General features: G+C 31.2%; 1 protein-coding gene and 1 non-coding gene across 9 annotated transcripts; both read right to left on the reverse strand.

Annotated features, from left to right (window-relative positions):
- Positions 1 to 643: 643 nt before the first annotated feature.
- Positions 644 to 715, reverse strand: TRNAT-CGU (transfer RNA threonine (anticodon CGU)). The gene has a single exon. It is a non-coding gene; the product is annotated as a tRNA-Thr (tRNA).
- Positions 716 to 1,639: 924 nt separating this feature from the next.
- LOC111291012 (protein LONGIFOLIA 2-like) lies at positions 1,640 to 7,547 on the reverse strand. 8 transcript variants are annotated; one of them, XM_089768443.1, is made up of 6 exons: positions 7,502 to 7,547; positions 6,619 to 6,947; positions 5,899 to 5,969; positions 3,504 to 5,585; positions 3,260 to 3,410; positions 1,640 to 2,706 (listed from the first exon to the last, which is right to left on the reverse strand). In XM_089768443.1, the coding sequence occupies exons 2-6, from the start codon at positions 6,761 to 6,763 to the stop codon at positions 1,871 to 1,873; spliced, it is 3,285 nt and encodes a 1,094-aa protein (XP_089624569.1). In that variant the 5' UTR covers positions 6,764 to 6,947; positions 7,502 to 7,547; the 3' UTR covers positions 1,640 to 1,870. The 8 variants fall into 8 exon arrangements, with proteins under 8 accessions (XP_089624569.1, XP_089624566.1, XP_089624568.1 ...); XM_089768440.1 differs by having other exon boundaries at positions 6,619 to 7,165; XM_089768442.1 differs by having other exon boundaries at positions 7,474 to 7,547.
- Positions 7,548 to 12,701: the final 5,154 nt, after the last annotated feature.

Below are 12,701 nucleotides of genomic sequence, written 5' to 3' on the forward strand. Positions count from 1 at the left end.
GTATGGATAGGGTAAAGCATTTTCCATCTCTATTCCTATACTTATACTTAACAGAAATTTTAAATTTATCATCATATTCATCTTTATGAGTATTTAATGAGTATGGGTATTATCCATACCTATAACTTTAAAAAAAATTAAAAACTAAAATTTTTTTAGTATTTTTTTTATCTTGCATATTTATATATTTTTTTTTATAAATATATATTAATATATATATATTTTAATAAAATATATTAATTTTAATTAATTTGAAATAATAATTTATTTTATTTAATAAAAAATTTATATATTAAATATATAAAAATATATATTGGATATGGCTATGATGGATGCTATATTATACATCCTCATTCCCATACCTAATAAAAATTTAAAATTATATCTATTTTTATCCTCATACTCATAATGTAATATACACATTTATTTTTATTTAAATAAAAAATTAAATTTTCTATTGGATATGGGTAAAATTAACATCTTTATTGGCATTGAAAAAAAATTCGGAATATTTTTTTAGTGCTATAAGCGTAAGGATGTGGCCCAAAAGGTCCGGGCTGGTTCTACAATTCCACGAATGTTTACGTTATCCTGTCCCAATCCAAGGCCCAATACCTAGAAACACTAGGTTAAAATGGCAGAAAGCCCCCGGCGAGGATCGAACTCGCGACCTTTCGCTTACGAAGCGAACGCACTACCACTATGCTACGGAGGCGATTTGTGGTGTAATTGTTCTTTTATTCTAAATATTTATAGATTAACTTTTCTTGTGTTCTTATTTCCAGCCCCCATTTAATATTTGTCAACAGTTACAGATCTTATGTTCTTATCTTGCTACACTCTTTTTGTACAAAAGAAAGTTATATATATACATATCGCTAGTCTATTGAAATTAATAACAATAATTAATAACCTCTTTTTTTTTTTTTCTCAAAATAGTAGTAATAATAACCTTGTTTTTATAATCCAAATCGTGCACACAGCATATTCAGTCCACAAATACCATAATTTATGAAGAAAAGAGCAAAGGGATTTTAGATGTGAGTAAATATTTTACTAATTTTGTGGGTGGAAATGAACTTGGAGGGAGAAGTGTAAAATTCACGACTTCCGCTTGATAAATGATAAAGCTGTGTTGATATACGCCCTCTCCTCTTCTATTCTTGTTTTTTTTTTTTCTCTTACAAACTAAAGGGGTTAAGATCTAGGTAGAAGAAGAGATTGTAAGTAGATTTGATAATTTAAAATATAATATGATGATATAATATGAAAATTATATAAATAAAAGATATAAAGATAATATGATTTAAAATTTTAACAAAACCCATAAATAGTTTTAATAAAATAAAAAAATATATTTTATATTTTCATGTTAACGTAAGTTTTAATATATAATTTTTATATAAAATACGATATGAATATATTATTTGTTAATATTTTATACGACACAAATAAACGAATTATTAGATCTAATTGTATATGCTGAAATTTTAATTTAAAATTTATTGGATATCACATTTTCGAAATTATTGTATGAACTAATGAGTTAAATTTCAAGTTTAAGCTGAACTTGGTCACTTGATTTGCTTACAAGACAAAGAACAAAACATAGGCTATAAGCTGATCACCAGGAATAAGATTAGCGTAAAATATGAGCTCATATACAAAGGGTCTCATATACTTGTTCTTACAAATACGTATGGTGTCATAATCTGAGAAGGTAACATTTTTCATGACATAAAACAGGAATACAGTTCTTGATTCTTATCCATGAATTATTATGCTTTCATGCAAAAACAAAAAATTTAAATCAAAACAGAGGAAGAACAAAGGTGAATGAAGAAGAATTAGACGACATTTTGCAAACAGTTTACTTGGAAAACAGCTGCCGTCGCCTAGTTTGCTTGGCCCGTAAACCACCCCCTTCACCAATCACAATCTCATCAACTAAATCCTTAAAGACCAAGCGTTCAACATCCAGCACCATCCCGGAAATCTCACAGTTGAAATCTGTCCAACTCTCCGATCGACACATTACATCTTCCCACAAGATGCTTTTCAGACCATCCTCCTCTTCCTCCAGGTTGGACTTTGATTTCTTGGCTTGAAGCTGCTCTATCTCCAAACATAATTCTTTTAGAAGCTTTTGTGCGCTGAGGGTCTTCTTTGCCAGCTTGCCAGAATAAATCCATGGCTCTGGAGACGCCACAACTAGAGCCAACTTTCTGACAAGAATCTCATTAACAGAATCAAATATAAGCTTCCGGTGGAATTTCTCATGGTCTGGCTTTGAATGGGAAACCTTTCCAGCGTTACTCTCTTCTTTTGATAACAAAGAGCTTGCTTTGGTTTGCTCCAAAACAAAGAACAGCTCTGGGTTAATAGGATGGCCTGATGGATGGAGCTGAAATGTTGTCAGGCCAGAACCAACATCTCTCAGTAGAAGGCCAGAGGCTAATAATATCTCAGAAATGTATCTGTGATCAGGATTTGTATTCTCACAAAGTGATGCAATGTAATCTGTACTGGCTTCATCATGATTGGAGTTCAGTCTTCTAAGTTTTTGGACCAAATGCTCAATGTTCTGTAGTTTCTTGCGATTAATCTCTGAGGTAAGACCTGACCCCACGTTGCTAGACAAACACTTATCTGCAGGGATCCATTGCTCTTCATTGTGATCATCATTGAAACCTTCAGCACTATAACCTGACACAATGAACGTTCAAGTGAGATTTTTAGTTCATAGATCCCTTTGCATCTTTAAGTATAAGAAAATGACAAGAAGACAACAATTATTTGTTCATTTGTTAATCTAATCTCCATTTACTAATAGAGCTATGCTTAAAGTTTGGTAGAGGCAAGTTTTGGCTTAAAGCCAGTCTAAGACTCATAGCAAATTGAATTAAATTGATGGCCTGCACTTTATGCATCCCAATACAACTGCAATCTCTCTAATACAACCTAAAGGCGCAAAACCTTGCCTCCAATAATATTGGAAAAAATATTCATGCTGCTGATGAGTAACTTCTCTTTCTATTAGCTCATTTTTATTCCATCAAAATTATTCTCTTTTTTGGGAGAATGTGTTCAGTAAGGGTATGAATTCTCAAAAAGCACTTGGAATTACTCCATTACAACAATAGTAATGGTGGCAAACACAACGAAAACTAATGGTAATACAATTTCCTTTCTTCTTCATTTTGCCTTGTGCATTTTCTTATTGTACTTTGTGGTTGTTATCTGGTTGTTGAATTATTACCTTCAGGGGTGTTCAATATCTGCTTTACTGGAGATGGTGCATCATCTCTATAAATTGAGGTGTCAAGAATAGAAACTGGACTCGGATGTTCTGGAGCAACCACAGCAAGTTCTGCCTCCGATCCATCTTCAACCAGTCTTGATGTTGATTTCTAACAAAACAAAACATGACAGGTAAGTTAATGTAAGGTAAGCAAAAAGAACAAATGGATGAATGGTGAAGACTGAAGATTAATATAACCTACTTTCTGCATTATGCCAGAAATTGAGTACTTCACAGCCTTCATGGATGGGCTTTGACTATCATTAATCTCCATAGTTCGTTCATGACAGGTGACTTCCACATCTAACTTGGACTCCAAGATAATATTGCTGTCTGATTGCACAGAAATGTCATCTCCTTGGTGACTTGAAGTCCATGATTCAGTACTTATCTGACTCAGTTGGTCATCACATTGCTGCATGTTCTGAGATTTTTGTCTATGTTTACCACCAGAGGAACCTGACTCTGACGAATGCTGGTTGGATCGCCTTCTGGGTTTGCTTGGATCAGATGGAGTAGGTGGACGAGATCGCCTGTCCAATTCAAGCTTTTTCTGCTGCAGTCTTGGGCTCACAGATCCTGAATTCTTTACTGAATTCATGGTGCTTTCTTTTGGAGGTTTTGTTGAAGACTGTATAGCCCTAATATTCCTGCTACTAACTCTCTTATCAGTAGAGCTGGCAGCAGAATCACTACGACCATTTCTGGAAGTATGATCTCTAGCTGCTCGACTATTTATTGAACCTTGTTTATTATCTACAGATACCCCAATCTGAATCTTGGGGATACTAGAAAAGTCATCTATTGGAATTACTGTTGAAGCATGAATACCAACTTTCTCAACAAGTTTTGCTGGTTTCATGATAACAATTGGAGATTCATATGTTCTAATAGAATCTAAACCCCTTGTAGGCGAACTGGTGATGCGAGTGTTCTGTGGACTTCGCTGGCCTCTCAGATTCTGACTGGGGCTTGTACAATTTGGTTCATAGTCTCTTTGAGTCACCAAGCTAGCAGTTTGTTCTTCTTTCCTGGTCTCAAGGAGTCCCTTTGCTTGCATTGCTTCTATTATCTGTTTAAGAGCTCTGAGATCCTTTCCAGATTGTTTAAACTCTAGATCTTTCAGTCTGTTCTCAATCTCACTATAAACTGAAGGGAAAGAATATGGAGTCTCGGCTGGAACTTTTACATGTTTGAGAGGTTGTCTCTGAGAACCTTGACTTCCATCCACATGTCTCCATGGTGCTGGTTCAATTGGGAACCTTGAACTGGAAATAGGTTTCATGACCAAATCAGGATTTTTCCACCGTGGTGATGTTGGGTCTTTCACTGAGCTTCTTGTAGAGTTAGAAGCTCTGGTTTGCCAGTTCAGATCATTTGCTCTTAGTGACTGTGAAAAAGGATTTTTATCTTCAACAGAGCAGGTTTTAACCACACCCAACTGAGCATCACCAACTGAGGAAGAATCTGGCAATGGTTCCAAGCCCATCAGCTTGGCTACAACATTAGGAGGGCGCTTCTGGGCTCCTGGTGATTGCGGTGGATTAGTAACTCTGCTGTTCAAGTTGCAACTGCTATGAAAACTTTTAGTAAGGTAATTTGCACCCCTCATTGACCTTTCTCTACTATCCAAAGAAAGTCTTGGCAGCTCTTTTACCTTTGATGTTGATTTGAAGGTGTCTCGTGATTCAAAAGATAAACGATTAATCTCTCTTCCATCATAGGAAAATCGTGGGGCATCCCTTGAAATTGAATTCCATAAGCCATTTGCTTCATGTGATGATCTTCGAAATTCTCTAGCTTCATTGTTGTAATACCAAGGTGTTTCCCGGAGTTCTGCAAGAACTCTAAGAGACTCCTTCAGATCAGCATGCACATTTTTCTTTCTGTTGATCCCAACACCATAAGACCCATTCACTGATTTAGGAAGCTGAAATGGTCTTGGTGAATCTCTATGCTTCACAGTACTGCCCGATACTTCCTCCCCGGTTGTTGTTTTATCCAGTAGTCCTCTGGCTTCTCTATACATTGAGTCCTTGACCACATCTCGGATGTCAAGGCATTGTGACCCTAAACGTGGAGAAGTACTTGGTTGGTTCATCACTGGGTCCCTAAAGCGAGTTTCAGGAAAAAGGATTCTGTCAAAGGAAGAGGCCTCTTGTGGAGCTGTTTTGTTACAATCCAGTGATGACAAGGAAGATGAGCATGATGATGAAAAAGAGGCTCTTGAAGATTCTGTGGAGATTCTTTGTTTCTCATTCACGCTTCTGTTTATATTCATTTCCTGGAAATAAAAAGACTGTAAGGACAGATTTCCACAAAAACATGGCATCGCCTTGTTAACTTTCTACAATTATAGAGGCAAATTGTGTACTTGGCATCCATCTAGGGCCAGAAACTATGCACAATCAGATTTTGGAAAGTTTCTTCTGAACACAGTCACAGCCCTGGCATCAGGATAGAATCATGATATAATATTGAGAGCAAGTTATATGTTAGAAAGACCACAAACCATCTATTCTTGCATGACACTAAAAAGGAGGTAGGATGGGGGAGGGGAGGGGAAGAGAAAACACAGAAAATTGCTGGGGACTTACTGTTGTTGTGTGTCGATGGTACGCATTTTTTGAATCTCCTTCCAGGATTCCATTGTTCAAGTGGGAATTACCTGTAATGTTGTGAAAGGATTAGATGGTCCTCTAGACTGCACTGTCATTGTTTTTTAATGTGAGCTCACAAAATACCAAATAAGGACAAGAAAAAAAATGAGATCGTGCTTTAAATAGAAACACAGCTTTGAGAAAACTATGAAGAAATTAGCAACTACAAAAATAAGGGGTCAACATTATTATTAGAACACGTTGTTTATGATCTACATCTACGTATAACTCTTCAATAAGAATTTCAGACAACAGCATAAGTTCAAAAGTTCGAAGAATGCCACCTCCATTCATCAATGTACAGAGAGCAAGCAGTTGAAATCAAGACAATTAGTTGGAGCATGGACCGCTCTATAATAGTGTTACTTAAATATACATTTATCATCAACATATACATAATTTTTCCATTAAAACACAGAACCTCACATTAAAATTAGACAGAAACATAAAAATATAGATGTCAATAGATATTAATGCTGTTGGATATGGCCAATGCTGGCAATGAATTATACAATTGAAATAAAAAAGGGCCTTGACACAATTTAAGCCTTATATGAGTATTGCATCAATCTCTTATGAGTACATATTAGACTTCAGCAAAAACAATTACTTTTAGAGGAAAAATTATAGATTAAGCAATATCCCAAAGAGAACTACCTGCAGGAAGCTTCCTTTGGCTCAGGCGCTTAGTGGTAAGCATATGTTGACGATCAAAGATTTGAAAAATCCCAGTCATGCATCCAATTTGCTTCTGCAAATCTGGATTGTCATCTGCCAATGAATGTAGAAGCTTTGCAGCCATCTTCTTCTCAACTAACAGAACCTAATGCTCGTCCTGCTTCCTATAGCTTCATCATCCTTTCTCCAAACAATGAAATTGCAACCATCATTTCCTCTTTCACCATAAAATTGGATTGAAAGGATATTCAATGGTGCTATTTCAACCAGTTTATGTGCTGTATGAGATATCAGATGCCTGAGCAACTCTTCAAGGACCCAATTGAGAACCAGTTCTATTAGATAACTCAGAAACCGAAATACAATTGAGGAACCAACAAAAAAACTTTGAACTCTCTAGTTTTTTCTTTCTCTTTTAACCTCTTCTAACATTTTCCTTAAAAAAATCCAAATTCCAAACCACAGATTGTGCTTTTATCCAAAACCCTTAAAAAGACAAAAGCACTTCCCACATTAACTGCAAACACTGCACATATGAAAACAGAATTCATCAAAATTTCAGATAGCTTCCTTCTGCATTTTTAAAACTCCTCATAAATCACTTTTGAAACCCAGTTTTTACATACAGCTCAAAACCATAAACTTTGGCATCTCACAATATCAAAATTGGCTTTTTTGCAATCAAAACTCAAACCCCACAAATTTTCTTTTATTAACATTAAGATCCTTTTATTGGCTTTGCCATTAAATACACCAAAGCTCAAACTTTTTCTCAACAACCAAACAAAACTACAAAAAAGAAAAAGAAAACTTACCAAGAAACCAAAAAATTACCTCTATTGAATATATACATCAAAGATACCTTAATGAGATGTCACTGGCAATGAGAAATGCCTTGTGTTAATCTCATAACACAATCAAAAAGAAAAAGAATATATTCTTGTGTGTGTGACTGCGAGAGGAGGGAAGAGTAAGTGTTTGGAGGGCATTTGTGGGTCAGATGTGATGTTTGTAGGCTGTTATCGCATACAACCATGATTCATCATCCATGTGGGATGAGTATGTGAGTGGGTCTGCAGCTGTCTGCATGGCATGTGATTCTGTCAGGAAAGAGACAGAAAGAGAAAGAGAAACAAGAAGCACAAGAGGCATTGCTCCTCTCTCCTACAAACTAAAAGTGGCCTTCTTCATACACTTGTCACCTATTCATTTTCCAAACTACCCCTCGTTTTTGTTCTCACCCCTCACTCTTTTTGTTAATAGGGTAAGGATTTTTAAAATTTGTTTAGATTTTCTTTAAAGCTTTATTCAGTAGTATAGATAAAAAAAGGAAAAATAAAAATTTGGAGGATAAAAAAAAAAAGAAGGAAAATTATTTTTTTATAATATTTTTAAGGAAAAAAATTAAATTTTTTGTCCATTACTTGATACCATTGAAAAATAAAAAATAAAAAATAAAAAATATATTATTTTAGTATTGAAAAATGAAATAATAAAATTTTTTGTCGATTAATTGATACCATTGAAAAATGAAAGTAAAAAAAGAATAAAAAGTATATTATTTTACTATTATACTTATTATAAGTTAAGATAAAAAATAAAATCTAAAAAAATGAAGAACCTGGGAATTTGATTAAATTATTAACATAATTAAAGTTTTAGAACCTGGGAAAGAAGAACACGCAGGCATTTGGACATTCTTGTATTGTCATTGCATCTTTCCCTACTAAACACAATTTTAATCTAAAAAAATAACAAACTTAAAAAAAAAAATGGTTCACACTTCACCTTAAACGAGCAATATCTTAGCATTGACGAAGCCCAGTGGTGACATTAGGCGGGCAGAGAAGGTTTAGATCAATAGCAAGAAAATAAGTAAATTCTTACGAATACAAAAGAGACAGGAAGTCTTAAACTTTAAGATTTTATTACGTGTAGATTTAATAATTTAGTTAAGTTATAATTAATTAATGATGTAATAATTAATTATATAAATATAATATTTTATTATGAATTTGATTATGAGTGTAATTTCAAAAAAATTTTAAGTTTTACATATTAGAATATAAATATTTTTTCCTATTCATATTACATTTTTATTTAGGATTTTGTTATGTATAAAAATTACCTTAAAAGCCTGATGATAATTTGTAAATCCAAATTATACATATACATGCAAGATGGATGATTTATAAATTTAAATAAATTTTCATTAAAATTTTTGGTATGCTATGATAAAAAAAAGGGATAACTTCTCTTATAGAGGTGAACAATTTATCGGCATGGTTAATTCGATTTGAAAAATCAATAATCAAATTAATCAATTTTTATTTAATAAATAATTAAATCAATCGAAAATTTTTTAAATAACCGATCATAATCGAATTGTTCAAAATTGATTTGTTTAAATAAATAAATTTCTTATCATTTTTTCATATTATAAATAATTATTTCACTATAAATTCAATTCAATAAAATTTAAATTTAAGATTTATTAAACGAAATTACTAAAGAATTTAAAATTTTCAATAATATTTTACAAAAAAAATTAAAAATATTCATCTTAAATTTTTTACTTTTATTTAATAAAAAGTTGATTAATTCAATCGATTCGATTATTAATTTTAAAAAATAAAAATTAATCGAGTTATTCAATTTAATCAATCTAAAATATCAATTATAATCAAAACTAAATAAATCAAATTAAATCAACTAAATTCATTCGATTTTAATCGATCTAATCGACTCAAATTAATCTTTACTCATCCGTGTTTCCTTTATTTAAATCAAGCTCCGAAACTATAAAATAAAGCAAGTAGGTATAGAAAATCACAAGGGCCGGTCATAATAAAAAGACAAATTGCTTTCCTGCAAATTTTTAGTTCTCTCTTTTAATTTCTTTTATTTTTATCGTTGAAGCTTGTGTGTTTCCTCTAGCAATGAAGTAGTTGGACAAAAAAACAAGTACCCAATAAAATAAGGTGATCACATCACCATACATGGAGGCCATTATGTCCTTCATTTTTTTTTTTTTTTAAATTTCTCAAGGACACATTCATCATTGAAATTTTTTTCAAGTCAAAGACTAATTGAAGAAAATTAATACTAGTAGTAATGATTGTTTATATTTTTATAAAGAGATTGAAGGAAAAAAAATTATAAGTTTTAAAATTTAAAATTTAAAATTATTTGATATCATCATTTAATAATTATTTGTTAATTAAGAAAGAAAAAAGAAGGATGATTAACAATCTTTGGATGAAGGGCATTATTGTCAATAGGAAAAATCATTGAGAGGAAGTGTCAAATTTACTCCATGGGCATGAGGTGGTGTCCTTTGAAGCTAACAATAACACTGCAACAAAATTTAATAATTAATGGAAAAAAAGCTGTGAAATATTTGATGATAAGCAAAGCTACTGAGAAAATGCAATGTCAAATGGTATGTCTGATTCCATAGGGACAAGGCTGCCCACCATTTTCATGCTTTGTCAAGCTTCTCTTCTGATTTCTGCCTGTAATTTCACCATTGACCCATTAATTTCCCTTTCAACTCTTCTGCTCTCTCTGTCATCTATAAATGCAATGTCTCTTCATGTTGAAGAAGCAAGCATGTCAATTAACCCCAACAATGCAGCCCTAGGTACAAACAAGTATAAAAGAATTGTAGTTTTCAATAGGGGTTTTTAGTTCTATACATTATACATATGAAAAAATATTTAATGTATTAGCAAAATTTCACTAACGATTTTAACAGATTGATATATATCTGATATATATATTAAAAAGCAAATTCTTGAATCTCATGATATTTGTTAATAGATGATTTCATAAGTTTGAAAAATCTTAAAATATCCATAAACTTAAAAATTGAGTAACCTTCTTTACTCTTAAAATTTGTTTATACCAAAGAAAAAAAATATAAGTTCTTGCAAGAATGAATTTCAACACTTAACATTTACAATTTTTTTTTTTTTTTTAGATTTTTCATAGGCTTTGGCCTCTCGTTGTTAAAAAAAAAAAAGAAAAAGAAATTCAATCTATTGGCAGCATCAATAAAATTTCATAAAATAATAATTTTTTTTTGGAAATTCTATACATGGGTTATGTTAAGTTAATGAAATAAAAATTGATTAAAAACCAACCTACCAACTACTTTTGGAAGCAGTTTGTTAATTTGGCTTATTCCATTAATCAGTTCTTTCAATTACCTGTTTGCATAATAATTTATGACCTTGATACATGATTTACAATTTTTTTTGGGTCAATAAAGATTATTGTAATGAAACAATTAATATTATATAATTAAAATGTGAAATAGAAATAGCTATTCACCCATCCATAGTCTAGATAGAAATTAAAATACTAGAAAATATGATATTCTTGTTAGCCATATATTATAAAAAGAAGAAAAATAATTTATTAAGAGAAAAATAAAAATAACAAAAGGAAACATTAAATTAAGTTTAATTAAAAAAAAGGAAAATAATTATGTGCTAATGAAAGTGATGACATGCATGTGTCATTATGAGGAATAGCTAACATATTAATAGCCTTTTGTACTAAAAAAAAAAAAAATTAAGTCCCTACATCACTATAATTTTCTTGAGTGTGCCTTCATTTCATTACCCATGTTTATTGAATAAATACATAATTTATCCATTCAAAGAGACAAAGAAAAAAATAAAATTAAAAAAGAAATTACGTGATTATATAAGTATATATATATATATATGTGTGTGTTAACGAAGACACGTTTTTGATATTTTTGACCAAATATATTGTAACATTATTTGCAATACAATAAAAATTAAATCAATCCATTGGGGTCTTTAAATAGCATGGCCCCAAAATGCTTCACTTACTCATTCTTATGTGCTTGTCTAATTGAAGATTTTTTTTTCTCTATTTTTAGGGTTGAGGAATACTATTTGACTTATTTTGTCCAATATATATATACCATTTTGTTAGTCTTGAATATTTCTAATGAAACATGCCTTGATTTTTTCAAAAATTTTTTATTTTTTTTAGTTGATTAATTATTGCTTGTTTATAATTTCCTTTTTCTTTAAGCAAGGTTAATTAATTTTATTTCTTATTTGAACTTACCAATCCATTAAATCTCATCATATCCATTTCAAGATTCAAGCTCTTGATTTTCAAAATGAAATTTAGGTTTTAAAAGGCTAAGGTATCTTGTTGAAAACATTAAAAAAAAAATTGATTTAAAATAAATACCAGAAAATATTAATAAAAAAATGGAAAATATTCTCTTAATCTTTGTATGGTAAAATCTTTAACAACAATTTTTTCATGACTTAGATGCAATTTTTTTAGAGACCCTTTTTAGTAATTTTTCAAAATGTAAGAATAATAGGTGAATGTTGAAAGCTAATTAACTTCATATTCGCAAATTAAACTTTTAACCATCATTAACATAGAATATTAGGAATTAATGAAATGACTTGTTCTTGTATGTGACATCCCAATTATAAACATGACCTTCAATGCATGGTGTGCATGCTAAACACATGATTGCATCCATTAGGTTTCCAGCATTAATAATTGATAATTGGATGATAGTGATATATATTGCAACATGAAAAAAAAAAAGTTGCAAGAAAATAAGAGTTTTATTTTAGTTGATTCATATAATCATTATTATAAAAAATATTATTTAAATATTAATAATTACAATTTATATTTTTATATAAAAGATTCGACAAAGTAAAATGTATGCCCACATGCAAAAAGTGAAGAGACAACAAGTGGCATGCTTGAACTCTATTTGGCAAGACCAACTAACCTTTCCCAATCATCTTAATGCTCATTTCTCAATTCATCCCCTCTCCTCTCCTCTTGATTGCCACATTGTACCTTGAAAATTTTTTTCAACATCCAAGTATCCCCACCATAATCATCATAATTGGTACATTGATAAATACACATCATCACAATATCAATCCATGGGAGAATAATAACCAATCAAACCACTAAAATTATATCCAATCAACAATTATGTAAATGTGATGATGATGCTGATAAGAGAGACAAAAGAGAAT

The sequence above is a fragment of the Durio zibethinus genome, chromosome 11, assembly GCF_047325235.1.
Source record: "Durio zibethinus cultivar Kanyao isolate XHJ-2024 chromosome 11, ASM4732523v1, whole genome shotgun sequence".
In the NCBI taxonomy this organism is placed as follows: domain Eukaryota; kingdom Viridiplantae; phylum Streptophyta; class Magnoliopsida; order Malvales; family Malvaceae; genus Durio; species Durio zibethinus.